The 20,585-nt window shown below is 37.8% G+C and overlaps 1 protein-coding gene across 15 annotated transcripts in view; it reads left to right on the forward strand.

Moving 5' to 3' along the window:
• Positions 1–20,585, forward strand: part of FRYL (FRY like transcription coactivator) — a 170,080-nt gene that overhangs the window by 16,646 nt on the left and 132,849 nt on the right. For 6 of the 15 annotated variants that reach the window (XM_019287069.3, XM_019287071.3, XM_010401695.4 and 3 more), the window contains exon 1: positions 16,159–16,373. In XM_019287069.3, coding sequence (XP_019142614.2) covers positions 16,196–16,373 — 178 coding nt within the window. In that variant the 5' untranslated portion in view covers positions 16,159–16,195. Of the gene's footprint in view, positions 1–1,870; positions 2,081–8,630; positions 8,744–16,157; positions 16,374–20,585 lie in introns of those variants that run through there. The other 9 variants (XM_010401705.4, XM_039551619.1, XM_010401704.4 and 6 more) reach the window with 4 other exon arrangements.

The following is a 20,585-nucleotide window of genomic DNA, read 5'->3' on the forward strand; positions in this document are numbered from 1 at the left end:
AACAGTCTGCCAGTTGAACTGACAGTACCTTCCTAAAGGTTGGATGATCAAGTCAGTTTTCAGCTTAACTTTATCTCCTTGCTTAAGCAGCTGGGCTGTTGGGTGGTGTTGTGGTACGAGAGGGAGGTTGAATCTGATGAGGTAAAGAAGGACGATGTGTTTGTAGGTGTTTGCTTTGAAGGCAGCAAGCAGGGAAGCCTCTAAACAGAACGCATTATGTACCTATGAATGTATGTTTTGCTTGAGATAGTGAGCTAAAGTCAACATATGCCAGGGTGGACTTCTGTCTGGGTATCCTTTCAATTTTGTGAAGGGTAATAAGGCATGGGTTTGATTTTTGTTAGAGTGCTGCTCACAGTGAGTGTATCTGTGGAGGAGTTAAAGGACAGCTGACCCACTCTTTCAAATTGGGGTGAATGTTAAGTTTGGCATGAATTGATTTAAACTATTGCTTACCTTAAATTTAAAAAAATGGAGCAAAAAGAAGAGAAAAAAGTGAATACTAAAGTTTATTGATGTAGGTAGGATGAAAGGTCATACATTTCTGCTGTGCAAAAAACTATGTTAACTTACCTAATTGTCTGAAGAGGTAAAAGGGATGCTGATTTGATGCACTGCACTGTCAAATGCACAAACTATGGAAAGCAGTCGACATTTTCACTGAAGAATTGCAAAATTTAACAGGTGAAACTCACAGTCAGAATTTTGTCTGTCTTTAAATGCTTCCCTTTGTAACTGGTCAAGTCTTTAAAAAACTTGACTTGCTTTTCCAAGGAATTACGTAATATGTACTCAATTTAAATATAAACATCAGCTTGCCTCCTATTTGTAAAAGTTTATCTAATTTTCTTGCTTGTCTCACAGTCCCACTTTTAAGCTTTCTTTTACATCTTAAAATCTTCAGGATGTGGCTTTTTACTTTTAGATTACACTTATGTGGGTCCCTCTTTTGTATTTTTGGAAACACTAATTAAGAAGTGGAACAAATTGTACATAAAAGAATTGATGATGATTGAAAAGTTCACGCATTCTTAAAGAAAACTACTACATTTGTGCTGCATCAGAGCACTGAAAATCGTGCTGATGTACAGGGTTTTTTACCTACCTGGAATTTTTCAAGCTATGAATTTTAAAAAGAAGAAGAAAAAAATTCCCCATATAAACTAGATGTTCTGGAGTGGTGGATTGCTACTGCATGATGAGACTTGAGTTGTTAAAAGCAGTTGAAAGTGCCTGATCTGCCTTCAGGGTGAAATGAAAAATACTGAAGTGCTTTTACTGTAGTTTGGCGCTATAGAAGAACAAAAACAAACTGCTGCTTAGGCAAGTTGTGGCAAGTATGTCAGTTGCATACAAATTTCTATTCTGAAGGAATCTCCAGAAGTTCTCAAGGCTTTGTTAGGAAGACCCAGCTGAAGTACTGTTTGTTTCTTTTTCTGACCACATCATCCTGCTAACTGAGCAGAGGAAAAAAAAACCAAAAAATCAATAAAGAAATAAATAAAAGGACTAATATGAAAAAACTGATTCAGAATTACTTGTATTTTAGAGTGGTTATGTATGATTAATAAAAATATGTTTGTAACTAAAGAGCAATTAAAACCCTTCATAAGAATGGATGGATGCAGAATATGCTGAGCGTGGGAAACCAGATGTTATTTTGGTGTCAGTTTGAATTTTTCTCTTTCATGGGGAAAAAACCATTAAGAATCATTAGCTTCTGAGCAGAACAGCAGTTTTGAAGACACATGTAACAGATTTTTATAGTTAACTTTTCAATGATAAATTCAGAATTCTGAAGGATTGGGAAATTGTTGTCATGTCTGTTAAGTGTCTACAGTTTGATTGTATTTTCTCATTTCTTTTTCAGAGTTCTGTACTTCATTTGTCTGTACTGTGTTTGGAGATCTTTCTCCAGTTTTTGGCTACATACCAGCCGACTCAAAGCTGTTTACATCTTTGTCTACTCTTACATCTCGAAGCACAACGTTGGACTCGGGGGGGAAAATGTCTTGATGGATTGATCCTAAGTGCAACATGCTAACAGCCCGCCTCAGTGGTTAACAATGGCTTCTAAGTGGTAAGGTCTTTCTCTCAGTACTCTCATAAATAGATTTTCATGTATCTTTTTCTGGTTTTGCTTGTCTGTATTGTACTGTTAACACATTTTGAGCTGCTACTTTACATATCAATTATCTGACTACAAGACCGTCGGAACGGTGTTAAATCCAGTAAGAGCATTTGATTTAATACAGTGTAATAACTGATCATGGCCAAAAGTGAATGTCTAAGGAAGAGGTCAGGAACAGGGCAAATAGCCTTCTAGTCACCTGCAGCCTGGGGACTTCTCAAGCAGCTGTGGTCTCTGTGCGTTTAGTAATTCTCGAATTGTAGTATTGATTTTGTGTAATTTCTGTATGTTCAGCAGTTCTCTCAAGTTCTTTCACGACCGTCAGTGCTCCGCGCAAGGCGGAGCTGGTGGGACCAGAGCCCTCCCTCCTTTGGGTTGTGCGCGCGGGCGTCTGCGCTCGGCCCCCTTGTGGGTGAGGCCGGGTACTGCAGTGCATTGGCAGAGGCAGTCGCGGAATCGTGGAAAGGTTTGGCTTGGAAGGGACCTCTAGTTCCTTAGCCAGTGTTCTAATTCCTAAGTCAGTGCCTCACAGACGCTCTTTTCTTTGCTGCTTTTCATGTAAGGATTTTACCAGTAGGAAATAGATATGCATTGATGTCAGCTACAGGGCAACTATTGTCACTAAAGCACTTCTGAGCTGAAATGAGTGTGGATAGATCTAACCAACATCTAAACTGTCCTTCAAAAGTAATATAACACACTGCTTTTCTATAGTCAAGTAGTAAAACTGATAGACCATGCTTTCTTTTGGCCTTTGAAAACAGAGTGTACATACACCAAATCACTACAGTGTGACAGGACAGAAATATTGAAGTGCTGTTGTTGATATGCTATTTGCTATGTGGACTTTTGTACTCAAGACATTTTTATTAGTTATATATTCTATAGTACTCTATAGAATGTAATAGAATATTTTATGTTCTATTATTAACTGTCATCAATAATTAGAATATTATATGTTCTACAATATTTTCTCATAGCTCTCACTTTCCTTTATTTGTTCTATATATTCTATAGAGGAGAAGTATACAATAAAATAGAATTTGAATGCATGCTGAGATCTGCCATTGAAACATCTCCAGTGTATCACATACCCATGTTTGATTCTGTTACTGATTTTCATTTCTAGTTATATAACATGCTGGCTTGCTTAACTGTTTTTGTTAGAATTTTATACCATAATTATTTTTGTTCTGATGTATTCTTTCTCTCAAAGTATAATAAATTTGTTGCTGCAGCAGTTTACCTTGAACACCATATCTTGCTATTGCTGAAGGAAGGCAAATACATCTTTGAACATTAGAGTGGGAACTCCAAATCAATGTTTTAAATGAAACAGAAAAATGGAGGCAGAGGGTTTGAGAACATTAGTATATTTTTTTACTGTAAGTTTTTGTTCTGTGGATGCTTTGGACAACTTCAGTTTTACCTAATTTTAAAAGTTTTTAGTGCTTATGTATGTTTCAACACTTCTATATGTTTATGTAGAAAATGTGCTCCAATTACAAACATCAAATGTTCAAGTTTGAGTTGTGTAGTTTTTCCTTATTGGGAACAAGGCTGTCCAGTACTGATCTAGTTTTTGGACTACTTCTCAGTAATTATTGTGCTTTTTAACCTTGCTGCCAGATGTTTAAAAAGCAATCAGGTAGTAGGTTTAAAGCAAATTTCTTAGCACTGGGTCCACAGCTTTTTATATCTATTGTTTTCTGTATTAAAAGCCTACTGTGTTTTGTATAGGCAATAAACCTGTGTTTGGGGTTTCTTTTTGGTTTTCACTTTAGTATGAAGTTGTCTTTCAGGGTCTATTTTCCTGTTGGAGAATGCAGAGAGAGTTTTATCTCAAGTGCTTTCCTTTAAAAATGTGTGATAAGGAAAAATAACATATAGGTGGAAAAATGTGCCAGCTGCCAATCTTCAGTGTTACTAATTTAACCCCTGAAATCAGTTCCCTGATCAGCCTTGGTGCTCAGGGCTTTATCCAGTCAGGTCTTGAAAAGCTCACATGACCTCTGTAAAATTGTCTGGAGCACCAGTTATGCTGAAAAGCCTATTTCTGTAAATGCGATTCCTGAACAATATTCAAAATAATTAATGTGCCTGTTAATACTTGACAAGCATTTTTGCAAGTATAGCACCTAAGTTTGGTTAATTTATTTTTCAGCATAATTAATAAAGGACCATCACAAGGAGAAAAGTGTGGTGTTTTTTTAAAATGTATTTTATTTAAAAAAAAATCATCTTATTCTTTCTTTTCTTTTTTCTTCTCCTTAAATAAACATCTAGGATTAAAGCAGTACTTGGTACTCACTACCCTGCTCAGCAGTTTTATTAGTTGTGTTTATATAAACTCTAAAGCGGACATTGGAAAAATAAACAGAAAATTCAAGTTCTTTTTTTATCAAAAAGTTTCTATTAAGATACAGCTCAGTGAGCCTCACTTTTAATAAGGCTTTTTGTGGGCTTTCCCCCCTGCCTCCTGCTTCATTTGAACATTAGTTCTCACTCTGATACCTGACTAGAGAGGTATGTTTCTGCTGAAGAGCTTCGTAGACTGTACCTAATTGTACTGACAAATGACTTGCAGTGACAAATGCCTCACAGTCAATGCCTCATGTTGTTCAAAAAATGTTGAACATCTGAGGCACATCACATCTACCAAACAAACCCCAGAAGATGGAAATGATAATAGTGACACACAAGAGCTGCTTAATCTGGGAAGTGGGAAAGTGTCTTGTCAGACTAGAGGGGAAAAGAACTGTTGAACCGGTCTGGTAGGATTTACCTTCCTCAGGATTCTGGGGACTTTGTGCTTTGTTTTTGTTTGTTTGGGTTTTCTTTTTAGGCAGCATTCAACATTCATAAATTTTCTGCTTTCAACATTTTGTAAAGCTTTTTCATTTAGAACTTATTTTCTGGCATGAAGAACAGCTGTATATCTTGATAATGAATGATAAATTTTAGTTTGATTGATTTTTCTTTTGACCACTTTTTTTTAAATGTAATCTGCTTGCATATTGAGCATAATATACATGGCACTACCTTTAGGTGTTTTTTAACACCTAAAGTGAAATACATTTGGCCTTCAAAGGGGCTAGACCTGTGGTGAATTTCTTTTAGAAAAGTCTCATTATGCATCAGCAGGAAGATGGTGGTGAAGAACAAAACAAGTACGTCAAAGATAAGACAATGATAGGCATTTTCTTTCAGAGGTTTGGGTAAAGCACAAGTGATGCAGCTACTTCTGGTATCTCCTATGTAGCTGCAGAGCTTTCCTGTGGAAACTCTGAGTTCCCCTCCCTTGTGCCCCTGCCCATCAGGGCTTAATACATCTTGCCTTGTTTGGCCCAGGGCGATTTCCATGTACAGTGCACCACTGGTCATGAAGTTCTTGTCTCTGCTATCCTTAGATCGTCCTCAGTAATGCTCTGGCTCAGAAATGCCTAATGAAGTGCAGCAAGCCTCACTTCTGATGCAGAACTGTTGTTTTGATTTGAGCCACTCCTTAAAGAATATAAGAATTCAGTCTAAAACATAGAGCAGACTTAAGCAAGGAATAACAGGGTTGTGCGAGGAAAGGAGCCTTCTCCCTTTCAGGTGTACTTAGCTCCTATTCTTAATTTTAACCACATTTAATTGGCTCTTCTGTGTGAGTGATGAAAGCTAGCATGAACAAAATGACAGTCTTGACACCACTTTTGCATTTCCTCAAGGAGGAAGTAATTCCAATCTTTGAAAACTTTTGGGAAAGAATCCTCCTGTCTTTCACTATTACAATTACTAGTCTTTTGTTATTAAAAGTCACAAGTGAAGAAAACACTCAGGTCTTCTTTAGTCTTTCTGCTCTCATCAGATGACCAGAGCATCATTTTTTTTCTTTAAAGAAAGGAATTTTTGCCTTCCTTGGTGCTCACGTTCAGCCAGGTCCTTAAATTGCAGTGGTTTCCTCTCTGCTCTTCAAAGGCAGCTTATTTTTCTCCTTCTTGCTTATAACAGGAACAGGCTTAACCTCTCCTTTAGATAGGTATAATACAGCAATTCTCTTCCATAATAAGGAGTTCTTTCATAAACCTTTTACAATACATGCCAATCTCATACATGTTTCTTCTGGCATTAGAAATTAGAATAATCCTTTTAATCTGATGATATGTGCGAGTTAAAAGTATGCCACCACTCTTTTGTCTTAGTCTGTACTTTACAACTTATCACTCATAATACGTTTGTCTGTTCCATAGATCCACCTTAATGTATGATACTTGGGTAGAACTATAGATACAAGGAAGTGCCCTTTGAGCATTTCTGTTGCCCCCAGGTGATTGCCAGAATGCCTGAGCAGTGGAGTGTGTGTGTAGGAACAGTGACTTTGCCTTGACTACTGTCTTTTAAGCAAAAGTCTGTTCACTCACCTTCTGAAGCTGCAAAGTTAGCATGCTGTGTATTGCTTCTGTTTTTTAAATTTTATTTATTTATGGTTTACCTCTCTGCAATTTTATGAGCTTTACTGTGATAATATGACTATATTTAGCAAGCAAATCTGCATGGTTGTACATAAGTACATAAATATTCCATATAGGGTAAAAATGGATGTTTTCTCTTGGGTGGCTCAACAATTTTTTGGTTTAGTTCCTTCGTCTTTCTATGTGTTTGTTTAGTGACTTTGCTATACTGAGAATTAGTTATTCTAGCAGTGCTTTTAGCAACTGTGTTTAGTTACTTGCTAATAATCAAAAATTGTTTGGTTTCAAACTTAGGGGTTTTTTCTTCCTTTCTTACTAGAAACATTTTTGAACTTTAATTTAGTAGTTTAGTTGGACCCCTGTTTCATCCAAGTATGTTGCAGCCTTCCAAATAGGAAATTAGATTTCATGTAACATCTAACACTGAAAGTTAGAATTTCCTCTCCTGTGCTCAAAGCCCTAAAACCAAAACCTCACCAAAACTAAACTACATCTATTCTCTTTCCTTTATAGACATTATAAAAGTGGAAATTCTCCTCCTCTTTTCTTGTTTTCTGTTAAACATGAATGATATTTTGCAAATGTTTATGTATTTAAAGCTACAATACTGTGGTGCCCATAGGCCTATGTGGAATTCTACTGGGAGCATCCTCTGCAGTATCTGGTGTTTTGGTTGTTACTGATTTTTTTTTTTCCCCTCTTCCTTAACACAGGAGACAATTGTATGTTAATTAGAAAACAAACCCAAACCCAACAAAAAACTTCCTGGTTCGTTCAATGGGAACAATATCCTTAAGCATTCTATGCTTGCTACACAAAAAAAGACTTTACTCTCTTTGAGGGGTACAAAATTTACATGGAAGAATTGCTTGAAATTAGTAGCAGGTGATGTATTACTATGGTAAATCATACTCAGTCATGTACTATCTGATAAGTAAGTTCCTTAAGTATCTAATTTTCCACCTGCCTTGGAATTTGATATAGTCATTGTGTGTCCCCAGTAAGGGGAAAGCATCTTGTTCAGACCAGGAGGGAATTTGTTTTCCTTTGATACAGGTGCTAATCTTTTATAAGCCACAAATGTTGAAGGCTTCAGCCCACAGTACCATAGTACAATTACATTTAGTGTAAGATTGGGGCTGTTTTCTATTCAAGTCAAATTGCATAGTTCTGGCAGCAGCATTTATTCTTTGTGGTTATGTTCAGATTATCAAGTGGAAATGCATTCAAGTGTCTAAGTAAAAAGAAGGGGCAAAGACATTTGTATTGCAGAAGAACTGGTGTGTTGTTGCTTTACACTGAAGGAAGTCTTTCATTCATTATTTAAATAGGAATAATACTTTTTAAAAATCAAAACTTGGGTATTTTCAATTGAGGAATCTTGTAATGCTTGAGAGATTATTATTTGTGTCTGACATAGAAAAGAAGGGAGAAGGTTTAAAGTTCTGTCCCAACATATATGTGGGCAAACATACAGTATCTAACTTTTTAAAAATATATTCTGTTAGGAAGATAGATACAATAGTTTTAACTACCTCTAGCTAAGAGTAACTTTCTGAAGTCTCACAGCACCTCTCTGTGAGAAATAATTTGTTCATCAGCTTGATTTAGCTACCATTGTACAAATGGTTAACAAATATCTAACTTAAGAAAATGAAGTACTTATTTCTTCTTTGACTAATTTTAATATTAATCCATAAATCTTGATCTCTATTGGGACATCCTTCTTTCGACATAGTGGTTTTGTTATGAGAGAGATATGACATTATGAAATTCTATATAGGAGAACTATATATTGTGTGAGATTTATAAATCCATTGCTCCACAGCTAGTATAAATCCTGTAATAAATATATTTCACTATATATATAGTGCTTTAGAGTTTTAGTAGTATGGTCTGTATAACCGAGCCTAAACTAGTAGAGACTTGAGCATGTCAATCCACATGAATAGACTTGTGAATGCAGCCACCCAGGTGGGTTGGTTTTGGTTTTTTTTCAAGTAGGTTGAATATTAGTTTCTACTTTCTGTTTTGCCATGTAGATTAAACTTCCTTTGGCCATGTTTCAAGAACCCAGTTAATTTTGGAAGAGAAGAACTAAAATAGATGAGACTGGATGAATGCTCGGTAAACCAAGACAGAACCTGTATTTAATGTAGGTGTTGAGAACTTTTTCATTGATATTGCAAATGGAGCTTATTCTATGAACTCACTAAGCATGGTTTTCTTTTTTTTGCATTTAAATATGCCTGCCTTGTATAAAATTTTAAGCAATAAACTAAAGCTAGGTTAGGCTTGGTAAGGGAAGCAAGATAAGTGTGCTGTATGCAGTTTTGGGATTGGAATGAAGGTTATTTTGAACAGTGGAGTATAGATTTCCTTGCCATTTGACTTTTATGCTGTGTACATGATTTTAAAAGTTGGCCATTCAAACATGAGTAATTTCTTCTACAGATGTGTGCTTTTATGTAGTGCTAGAGAAACTCTTAACAGAAACAGTGACGATGGCTGTAAAAATAATAAACTCAATAGCCCAAATATTTATTTAAGAAATACATGTTGAACCACTGTCTTGAGTAATTCTGGAAATATATGTGTGTGCTTGGTCTCTAGTTATCGCTTACTGTCTATGTTCTGACTGTTCTATGCATTAACAATTGGCAACTCTAGTTTTTCTGTAAAGCACTTAAAAGGCTTTTGGTAAAGGTTTTCAGGTCTCAACTCCTTAGAGATCCAATTTCATAGCAGTGTTGCCATTGTTGCTCTGGCTTAGTAGTAGCTGTTCCACAGAACCTTTGGTTTTAAAATGTTGCTAATTTTAATGTTCTTTATACAGAGATATCAACATCAAGGTTGTCATAACTCACTTTGATTATTTTATAAGAAAAAAAAATCTGGCCACTTCTATTGTTATGGGATTGTGTAATGATGCCTTCTCTTGCTGTTTCTACTTGCATGGAAATGCGTATGGTTCAGGTTATGTACTGCTGCAGGTTCTTATTTGAAGAAAAATCTGCCAGTGGGAGAAATTCATAGGTATGGAAGATCTTGTGTGGTGTATCAGGACTTGGAACAAGCAAGAGGTTAGCCACAGGAAGCCCAGATCCTTATCCTGACTGATTGTAGAAGCTGTGGCATAGACAATACCTTGATCTTCTCAGGAACTCCTAATGAGTTCAGGAAAGCATTGTATTCTTGCATGTGACCTCAAGATAAGAACAGTTAAAACTTAATGCATAAATGGTAAAAATTTTGGGGCTATTTTATTAAGCAGAATAATACTGTATTCAGTCAGTGAACATAACAGTTGTTTTATGTTCAACTGCTGATGGGTATCTTTTGACAGATACTTCTATTTTATTTCATATTAATGCTAGATAATCAAAGCCAGATTCTGAACCCCCCCCCCTCAAATAATTCCCAGAAATCTGCAGCCTTCCAAAGAAAAAGCCCCACAACTTGCTCCAAAAGGATCTCCAGCCCCCAATATAAAGCAAATAAATACAACCTAAGTGTTTGAAAGAAAAGTGAAACTTTACCAGAAACTGACAGTTGTTTGTTTCTTTCATTTCTCAGGAAATAGCTAGGTGTGTCTAAGAAAAGCATCGGGATAATTGAAACTATTTACATTTTTACATTAAAAAAAGCAGTAAACCTAAACTGTAGAAAGGTTAAATGGCTTAATTTTAAAATAAATATGCAAAATAATAGCTACAACAAGTTTGCACTGATATAGAAATAGTTTATTGCAAAATTGCACATTGATTTGTCCCTGGTTGGTTTTTTTCTGTGAAATTACATTAATTGAACTTAACCAAGGAAGCTATTAATGCCAAGTAGCTTAGGCATTAACTGTAAAGTTAAGTGTAAGTTATATGAAGGATAGCCTCTTAAATATATTTTAGAAGTTTGAAAGAGACATGGAAAGTTAATTCCTTTAAATATGTTAGGTCCTTACATGTCGTTAGTGCAAATTGCCAAAAGATGAGATGACTCCACAATATTACACTATATACACTGTTTTATCCCTATGTGTTTGTTTTTCTAGGCTATGTTCTTTGTTCAAATTTCTCTATCTAAAAGAAAAAAAGAGAGCTATGTGACAGTTGTAGTTCTAAAGCAAAAAGGCTTGCCATTTAAAAAAAGTGCAGCATATACAGAGGAAGAAACAGGGTTTCTCTTCCCTACCCATGCAGTCTTCTCTGTGAAATTATGTGTGTCCTACTATTTGCCTAGCAGGTAAAACATGGATGTCCAGTACCCACTACCTGTCATGAGTTTAATGCAGGTGTGTTAATTTATACCTGCAGGCTGGACTGTTTGATTTCTAACTCTACTGCTTTATTCTGCTTTCAGTTTGTGTCGTATCTTAGCTTTTTTTTTTTTTTTTTTTTTTTTTTTTTTTGGTAAGAATCGATTGTTTTCATTGGGGTAGGACAAACTATTACAAATATTCTTACAAATTTGTCTTCTCTTCTAAGAATCAAGAAGAAACTTCCCGTACTTGTGTTTTTCTCCTAAATATTTGGGTGTTCTTGTAGTTGCTGTATTTCCTTAGCAGATTCACTCCCCCATGAAACAGTGATGTCAGGTTGAAATGAGGAAGTTGGTGAAAATAGTAGTGTTTATTTGGTGCACACTGATGCTGTGTTCAGTATGTGTTTATATGCTATGTTCAGTATGGGATGCATAGTTAACGCCTTTAATCTCAAGGAATATTAAAGTTTCTTGAAGAGCTGCAAACAGAGACAACTGCATCGCTTGGCCTGCTCACCCTTTCAAAAGGCAAAACTTGCACCCTTTCTATGCTGCTTTCCTGTTGAAACTCCTTTGGTGATGCCTCCAGTACCAGTGTCCTAGCAGGAGGGATAGTTTTGCTTTGTAGGTTTTTGTTTTGGTGGGGTGGTGGTTTTTTTTGGAAGGGAATGTTGATGGTTTTTTGGGGGTTGTTTTGGTGTGTTGTTCTGTCCAATTAACGTTGTCCCGTTGCTGAGAAGCTGGGAGAAAGTACAGGTTCTGCGTTTCTATAGATGTGCCACACCATAGCAGTGTTTACCTAAAGGGGAGATCATAGAATCGTTTAGGTTGGAAAAGATCTTTAAACCACCAAGGTTTGCAGTGTGACCTTCCACTTCGCTGGCACGGGAACGCCTCCAGCTGCGTCCTCTGTCAGCGTGGTTGTACCAATGGCCGAATTGCCAGCATGGCTGTTGAGGAGTACATTCCTCGCGTGTGGCTCGGTGTGCAGCTCCAGGCTGAGCTCTGCTCTGAGACAAGAGGCCGTGAAGTGCCGACCCTTTGCACAATGAAGGGCACGGGGACCTGTGGTGCCAGCCAGGGGACTGGACACTCAGAGACACAGGGACGCGGCAGGAGCTGAGGACTCGGCTGGGAGACCCCCAACGGCCCTGCGCTTTGACTGTGAGGGTGTAAAAGCCAGGGGTTCCTTTGCTCGGGGTCCCTCCCCGGAGGCACCAGCTCAAGCTGTTGTGATTTGTTACACGGATGATTAAATTATTTTAAGGATCTGGACGTCTGAGACTCTGCTATGGGAACCCTGGGATAGAACATAAAGGGGAACCTCGTCTGACTGTGAGTGCGAGGCGTGTATCTGCGAAGGGGTCTTCGTCCCAGCTCAGGTGGTGGCAGAGTGGTTCCCGCATGGGCGGACAGGGGAGTTTCCTTAACATAGCTGTATTTTCGAACATATGTTCCCACCGTGCCAAGCCAGCTCCCTGAACTTGTTGCCTTCTGCGGAGGTCCGTGGAATCGGGCGCAGTTCTCCTCTTTCCTGTGCCGGGGCGGTCTGTGCGGCACCGACAGGCGCACCCAGGTTACAAGCGGCCCGCTGATGAGGGCAGTGGCCCGGGCCGGCAGCTCGGGACCAGGAGGAGGACGAGCGGGAGGGCGGCGGGCGCAGTGCGGCCTCAGGCCGCGGGGGGGCGTTGCGCGCAAGGCCCTCCGGGCGGGGGCGCGGGGCTCCCCGGGAGAGCCGCGTTATTCCCTCAGCGGGCGTGCCTTGCACGATCCGGGTGGGAGCGGCGGCACCGCGCTTTCCCCCGCCCTCCAACACGCCCGGATCTCTCTTGATCTTACGCGTTAAATATAAAAGAACCTTTGCCCTCTCTCCCACCGCAGGTAGGGCTGGGCTGGCGTTTCTCTGGCACGGTGGGGAAGTTCTAGAAACGTTTTGTGTTAAAGCTGCAGGTTTGCAATGCACGCTTGCTCGGGAAGAGACCTGTCAAGAGATGTTGTTTGTGGTAGGCTATAGGGCCTCTAGGCGATCTTCCAAAATTGTACTTTCCAGTGTCTTGTCTGGTTTATAATTGTCTTTTACTATTATCGTTGCTAATTCTAGGAATTCTCTACATATGTGAATTCAAGTCACTTGCAAGTAGTTCTCTCTCACATGGATCTTTCTTTCATTGACTGTTTTGTTTTTTCAGTATTTCTCGTTCTTGGGTTGTTCCTCCATCAGCAGGTTCACCTGCATCAATGGAATTCCCATGGACGTGGCCTTCTATGCATTCCTGCTAAACAGCTTGGCTGTTTGTGTCCTGAAAGATCAAATCCAAAGAGGCAGTGCTCTGAGAAGTGCTGTTACACTGTGATCATTCACTGTGTCTCCCACTATTACACTTCTGCATGTTTCGTGATCTGTTTGTAATCCCTTCTGATGCGAAGTCCTGCTTTGTGGATTCCTGTTAGTGACAGGTGCAGAGCTCAGACATTATCTTGCGCAGCTAGTGATATATGCATCAAGAACCGTGGCAGGGAGAGCCTGAATGACCTCAGCAGGCACTTCAGTGCAAAATCAGGGTCATCCTTTGAGTGTAACAGAAGTGGAATACACATGAGAAGACAACAAAGAACTTACTGTAATGCAAATAACAATTCTACCTAAGATCAAATCTTCTATTATTTTTAAAAATTTATTTAGAGGTTCCAGAATAAGAAAGTGTTAAAATTTATTGAATCAGGCTTTTTGTAGCCTGTTTTGGTTTTGTTTAAGGATGAGTTTAGGTATAATAATTGTAAAACTTCTGATATGTTTTACACTGACAGATAATCTGTAAAACTTGCTCAGGTTGCATAGAACCCACAATTGTACATTGTACTGTTCAGGAAGATGATAAGAACAAATGTGAGGGAGGAGTGTATGTGAAATGACATACCAAGGCAAAAACATAAGCCTTGCATCTTGCCTTCATTTTTTATAAAATGCTGTTTTCATAGAATGTTATGAAGTATGGAAGTTCTGGAGTTAAACTCCATCCATCCATATACATATATAAACATGCACATATGTGTCCCCAACTATCTTCTGTTGAAAACTTCTTGATGTTCTTTTCTTAAGAGTCGAAAGCCACCCTGAAGGAAAACTCAGTCAAAAGCTTTGATAAGTCTTTTTTGTATAAGCTTTATTAGTTTATCCTTAGTTTATTGGTTTAATCTTGAAATATGATCATGGGTATGGAGGGTGGGTTCTATTACTTGCTTGTGTTTTGTGTCCTATTACTTGAAAGGCTGTTATTTTCTCATTTTAAAAAAATATCGTTTCAACACTTAATTGTTTTTTAAATTCATTACTCACGTATGCCGCATGTTGTGTAAAATGTCACACCTTGTGCACTTAATTTAAGTGATGGACTAGGTACTTCACGTGTGGTTAAGAGCACTTTGATATCTAGTTTGAGCCTTTCAGAGGGTGTTTAAGATGGGTAGAAAGTGAAATACCTGGTTGCTCCATCTGTAAACTGCAGTCTGGCAGGTGGATGGTTGGAAGCATTCTCAGCCTTACGGAAGCATCTGAATTTCTGTCTTGTTCCCAAATGCTAGGAACTGCAAAGTAGCTTTGTGGCAGGATTTCAAGGGCAAAAAAAAAATTCTATAGAAAATAATGCTATTACATATAAATGATGGCTTGAGCTTGTAATGACTCATGATCTTTTGTAATCACAAATTGTCTTTGTGGGAATCTTTATTATTTGTTCCAACAATGCATAAACCCACTTCTCTGTAGTTTTTTTTGTACTGTGGAAAAAATACTGTGAATGAAATCATTATAGGTAGAATTTTCTGCTTGATCTTCCTGCAGGAAGTAGTATTCTTGCAATATGTCTTTTATGATAAGACATATCATATAAGGCCAGAATTTTGTATTCATTTATAAGGAAAAAATGGTGTAGATATTTGTATTCATTTACAAGGGGAATTTAGACTAACTTGAATATCTGGGGATTTTAATGCAGAATTGACTAGAAAAGACATTTTCAGTCTACATAGAACTTGAAAAATGTCTTAGGTGGCAACTTCAATGAACTTGTACCAACTTTTTCAAGTTGTGGCGTTCTGAACCACAGATGTGGCAGTTGAATAAGACTGACAGCTTAATCCAGTTGAGCAGCCCCTTGTGAGCATTTAACTGAAACTCTTGAGACCTAAAGCATGTTATGCTGCATACCTTTCATAGAATTTCTTTTTAAGAGCTAAATGACAGTAGTGAATTTCAGATTAAATACCTTCTTTTAAGGAATGTATAGAAGTGTGCTATGCTTCATGTGTAGCTTGGGTACTTGCAATGCATGCATTCAACAATGTCTTGGACCCTGAGCTGCATTCTTAAAAACAACAGAAGCATGCAGGCTGCCACTGAGATGTTTGGAGTGGGTATTTAGTGTATTTCCTCTGAGCAGTGTGTACAGTCTTTGGTGGTAAATGAGGTGGGAATATTGCCTAGTATTGTGTCTGTCTAAGTCTAGTACATAAAATCAAACAATGATACGTATTCCCAATTGTAGAAAGACTTAAGGAACATTCTTCTATGTTAATTAATTTATTTTGTCCTTGAACTTTCTGCTCCAAATGCAAGGCATCTTTCTTAATGGGTTCTTTAAGCTAAATACAAAACAACATTTGAACTTCCTGAAATAAAAACAAAATACTCAGCTAAACCAGGCATATATGGAGAAGTAGCCCTAGGGATAAAGTGGATATTTGGACAAGAGGCAGGTTATTTCTGTACTTGTAGTTTTTTGGAAGGTGGTGTGAATATTTTAAGTGGTAAAAATAGCACCAGAGTCCGTGCAAAACAGAACTTAATATATAATAAAAGTTAGCATTTTTGTAGTTAGTGGCTAAAACTATGTGAGAATGTGAATGGTGATGTTATACACCAGCTTTACAAACAAAGTGCCTAGACTTTCTTAGTGGTGTTATCTTTCAAATACAGATGAACACTCTTTGTGCATTTCGTGAAAATTAAGAGCTATTGAACTCCGTCAGATATGAGTTTGCAAATGTGAATTTTCTTGGTGCTTAAAATTTTTGCAGTGCTAAATAGTGTCTCCTTGGCGTGCAGAGTTTAGCATGCGTTGGTTAATATACAGGCTTGGTGGTGTTTGGTTTTCTTATCAGTCCGCACAGTTAAATGTCTTTAAAATCTGCCTTGGAGCAGCTGGCTGGCAGCTGACGCTGCTGTTGGCACCACCCAGGTTCAACATGACATCACCAGGAGAAGTCCACCTCTGTGCTCAAGGAAGTTGATGTGGGAGCCTCGCTCCGTAAAGTGGAACGAAACTGCTGAGAACACAGAGGGCATGTAAAAATGGAATTCCTGAAAAAAATTGTTCCCACTGTTGCTCCTGGAGATGTTGTTCCGGATGTTGGGAGTACTGCCCGTGAAAGTTCTCCAAGGCTACTGAAGATGAGACGGGTCAGACTGTTTTCATTAGGACAGACAATAGATGAAGACGAGGAGACACATGTTTTACATCCTGAATACTGTATGTATCCATGCCATCAACCTGGTGAAAGCTGATTGCTAAGCTCTTTCTTCTGATCATGATTATTTTGCTAAATTGACAAATTTGATTATAAAAGGCCTTTTTGTCAGAGTTCTTATGATAATGGTGTTTTGAGCTTTAGAACTACTTTATCATTGACACATTATCCTTTGTTAGTGACCTATGTGGAAGCAATTTTTCAGGATTTCTAATTTCACGATTTCTTCTTGTCTTTGCATGCCTGTGTGACTTTTTTTCCTCCTCTTTCTGGGATAAGAATCTGTTTAAGTTGTTAAACTGTAATGTATGTAAAATTAGGCACTAAGTTGTCTAGACAGAAGCATGCTACACAGAGATCTGTGACTGCAGTACAAGGTGTGAGTTTTGTGTCATCTTCTCTTTCCCTGCTTTTCTGGTCCCCTAAGTTTTCAGAGACTTTCCTTTTAAGAGGTTTTTTGTCTTGAGACAGTGTAAATTTCCCTTTTTTAGTGTTATGAAGATTGCATGTTTTTAGTAAACATAGTATGTAAATAAGTCAAGTAAGAAATGGATATTGTATAGAGAATTTTTAACCTTAAGAACATGGGTAAGGTTGCTTACATGATTTCTTTTTTAAAAATTTTTTTACTATGTGTTAGTGGCTAAATATTACAGTGTATTGTGCTAATAAAAAGTAGAATAGTTCATGTTCCTTTTTCAGATAGTACAGCTGGGTGGTAATGGAAAATTCAGTTTTACTTTTTTTTTTCTTTTTGCCTTCAGCTAAAATAGTGCAGCCTTGAGCCTTTATGGTCTTGGATTCTGCTGGCTGTCAGATGCAGTTTTTGCCCTTTGCTATGTGGTTGGATATTTTCAAGAATTAGCATGGCTTTTAAATTTTTTTCCTTACCTGCAGTTTTTTTCCTTTCTGTGTGCAATGGTGGGAGATGGAGACATTCATCCATCTTACTGGGTGATGAAGTTACAGCCTTAGGGAATTAAGCTTGTGGTGGTGGGAGAAAAAGATTTCCTTGGAAAGACTTCTCTTAGCCTTTCTGATTGTAACGTGAACCACTTTTTTCAGTACATCAGGTTGAATAAGATGGGCAGCTGAGTAGAGCAGGGACAGTTCTGTTTTGTTAAACAAGTTGTTCCTGTGCACAGCAAATTACAAGTTAACATTGTAATGCTATGGATTATTAAAGGCTGCCTACAGAAAAAAGTCTGTTCAGGCTGCCTATATGCTTGAAAACTGATCAGAAGCCCATGGTGTCTGATGGCGAAGGTTTTTTAGCCTCATTTAACTTGGAATGCTGTACAACAGCCCTGGAGTTTACAGTTGGATATCACTGTGAATTTAATATCTCCACAGGTATATCTCATCAATTCTGCTTTATGCTCTATTCTCATTTCTTTATAGCTCTCAATTTAATTAAGATTTTATTCCAAATGTTGTAATTTCAGAAAAAATAGAATTGTCTTTGTGTCAGGTTAAAAGAAAATGCTATAGGCTGATTGAAGTTTGTAGACAAAACAGATACATTCATCTTTGTTCAGTGTTTTGTTGATCGCTCAAGCAAATGAGGATAATAAACACAGAATACACTAGTCTTACTGTTAAAGATTAATTTTCCTCTCTTGCACATTAAATATGCGCCAAATGGTGACTATTAGGAGTAATTTTGTGGAAACCAGCAGTGCCTGACTAATATCGCTTAATAGTGTGATGTCATCATTTACGAAATGAAGACTTATCGTCTGTTCTGGGATCATGCTTTTACAATAGCAGATAGTAGCTGAATCCTCTTTAAATTATCTGCTTATTTCTATTTTTGTGTCTTGGTAATGGAATGAACTGCTCTGTTGGAATAGAGCAAAAGAACTACTGTGTTTACCAGTTGGGTATGCTACGGGAGGCAGGTGCTGACCAAACAGGTAATAAAACAATAGAATTATTTGAAAAAACATTGTAAGTGTTTACTTGCATAATGTTGTGGTGCAACATTATGCAGATGTGGTGTTAATGCACCACAGAATTACTTATAATGAAGCTGTTGAGGAGCTCAATAGTTTTTTAAAGCTAAGGTGATTTGTCCTAATAATATGTTTAAATTTGAGAGTGAGTGGGGCTTAGGTTTTTTTTTTCTTTTTACTTTCTGTTCCTTATTGCTGCTGTTTAAGAAATTTTTTTGTTTTGGTGAGAATTTAGGTGAAATACTGAGCCTGACAATTGTTTTTAAGTATAAACGTATTTTAGAAGTTCTCAAACAGACCAAGTTAAAAAAACTATTCCTGGCATCAAAATCATAAAAGTATTAATTTTATAATACCACCTATTTGGGTTTGCATCTAACTGACCTAAAAATTTTGGTTTTGCTTGTTACTAAAATATTTATTATATTGCCTTTCAAAATACTTAGTATATACTTTGTTTTGGAGCTGAAAATAGGGCCTTACAAATATGTGCTCTGTGATAAATCTTTTAAAATATGCAGTTTCCATGAGAATGGTTTCAAGTGTATTTTAGAAATCTTGTCAGAACTGTCTTTTTATATGTATAAGATTAGTAGAATTGTAGAAGAAAACCACAACTGACTTGTTGAAGTATTTGTATATGGCTGTATGCATCACAACGCTTAATAGAGGTTAGTAAAAGAACAGGCAGTTTTTTAAAATTTGTTCTAGCAATTAAGAGTTGGTATGTTCTCAGTTTTAAATTCTTTTTCAAAAAATCTACGATCCAAACAAAACACGCAAAGGTGAGCATGGAAGATTCAGATTGTGGCATTAAAGAAGGGAAATGCCACAACTGCCGTGTGTGAGCTGGCAAACAGCAGGTGTACCTGTGGTGTGTGAAAATGTGCCCTCCTGTTGCAGCTCTGTGCTTTGGTTGTGTTACAATGCAGGGTAGCTACTACTGTGGAACTGTCTTAATGGCCAGCTCTGTAAGTCAAATCCGCAAGAACTGTAGAAGAGATGTTAATTTTACCAGTGATGTGAGTATTCTCACTGCTCACAGTGCCCATGTTATTTCTGTGTATGGAAAACCTGCTTCCCTTCAAGTGCTTCTGCTAGGACAGCAAAAATAACCAACAGGAATGTGTTCTTTGGTGGTAAAGAAATGAGTAATGGAGCTGTAGCTGCCTCAGGGGGTTGGCAGCAGGGGCTGGATACACAGAAAGTACCTGTAAGCGCTGTGTGCCTATAATACCAGCAGCTCTGCAGGGCATATTCAGCTCCCAGTTGCATCTCTAATCAGCCCTGTACAGCAAAGGATGACCGGGGATGTGATGTTTATATGTGAAATAAAAGTCAGTTTCTGTACCCAAGTACAGAGTTTTGATTAGAAAAGACTGGAGGGCTTGGTGGGCAACTAAATACCATGGCTTCCCCCCACAATCTCTGCTCACTTGCATTTAAAGACTGCTCCATAATACTGTTTGGGATCCAGAATACTATTTACATAAAAATCTCTAACCGTCTCTCCTTGTTTTCTTATCACTGCAGATAACATTGTTTTTGCTTGAGTAATGCCCCAGGAAATTGTTCTATGTATATTTTCCATAAGAAATAGTAGATGAACCTCTCCTAAGGGCCTTTGGAATCTGTGCTTAAAGCTCTTTGCAACAGAAGGTAGGGAAAGGAGATTTTGGTTCGGTTTTTGAGTGCGGTTTTACAAGCGGATCAGGCTGCTCTAACAGTTTGCTGTCAATGAAAAGGGCAATCTCACTCACAGCTGTGCAGCCTTCCCCATCTCCTCTTGGGTTCTGGTGTGGCTTTTCCCTGAGCTGATTAATTTCACAAAGCCATCGGAAAATGTTCTCATATTTTTGGGGCAGTTTCTGAAATGAATCGGCAAGGGGAATCAACTTGCTGAAAGGGCCTTCTGGGTCAGTAGAAGGGACAGTAGTAGATGTCTTACCAAAAGTAGCAGTCACCTTCTGGATATGCTCTGTTTTAATTGATTTGTGGGAAATGAGCTCTTTAATATTTTAGATAAATGGAAAAACAAGCATCTCTCCAGAATTTTATTTTAAGTGCAGGGATGATATGTTTTATTATTACTGCTTATAAGCAGATAAAATGACCACTGGGTAAATGTTTCTTAAGGAAGGCATTAGCTTAACATGGAGTCAATAAAGAACTGAAGTAAGGTCCAGAAAGTCTTTTTAAAAGTAAGCTCAAGTGGAAAGAGAGTACGCCTCTGACTTGTGTATTTTACCATTAATACAG

This window comes from Corvus cornix, chromosome 4 (assembly GCF_000738735.6).
Source record: "Corvus cornix cornix isolate S_Up_H32 chromosome 4, ASM73873v5, whole genome shotgun sequence".
Classification (NCBI taxonomy): Eukaryota; Metazoa; Chordata; class Aves; order Passeriformes; family Corvidae; genus Corvus; species Corvus cornix.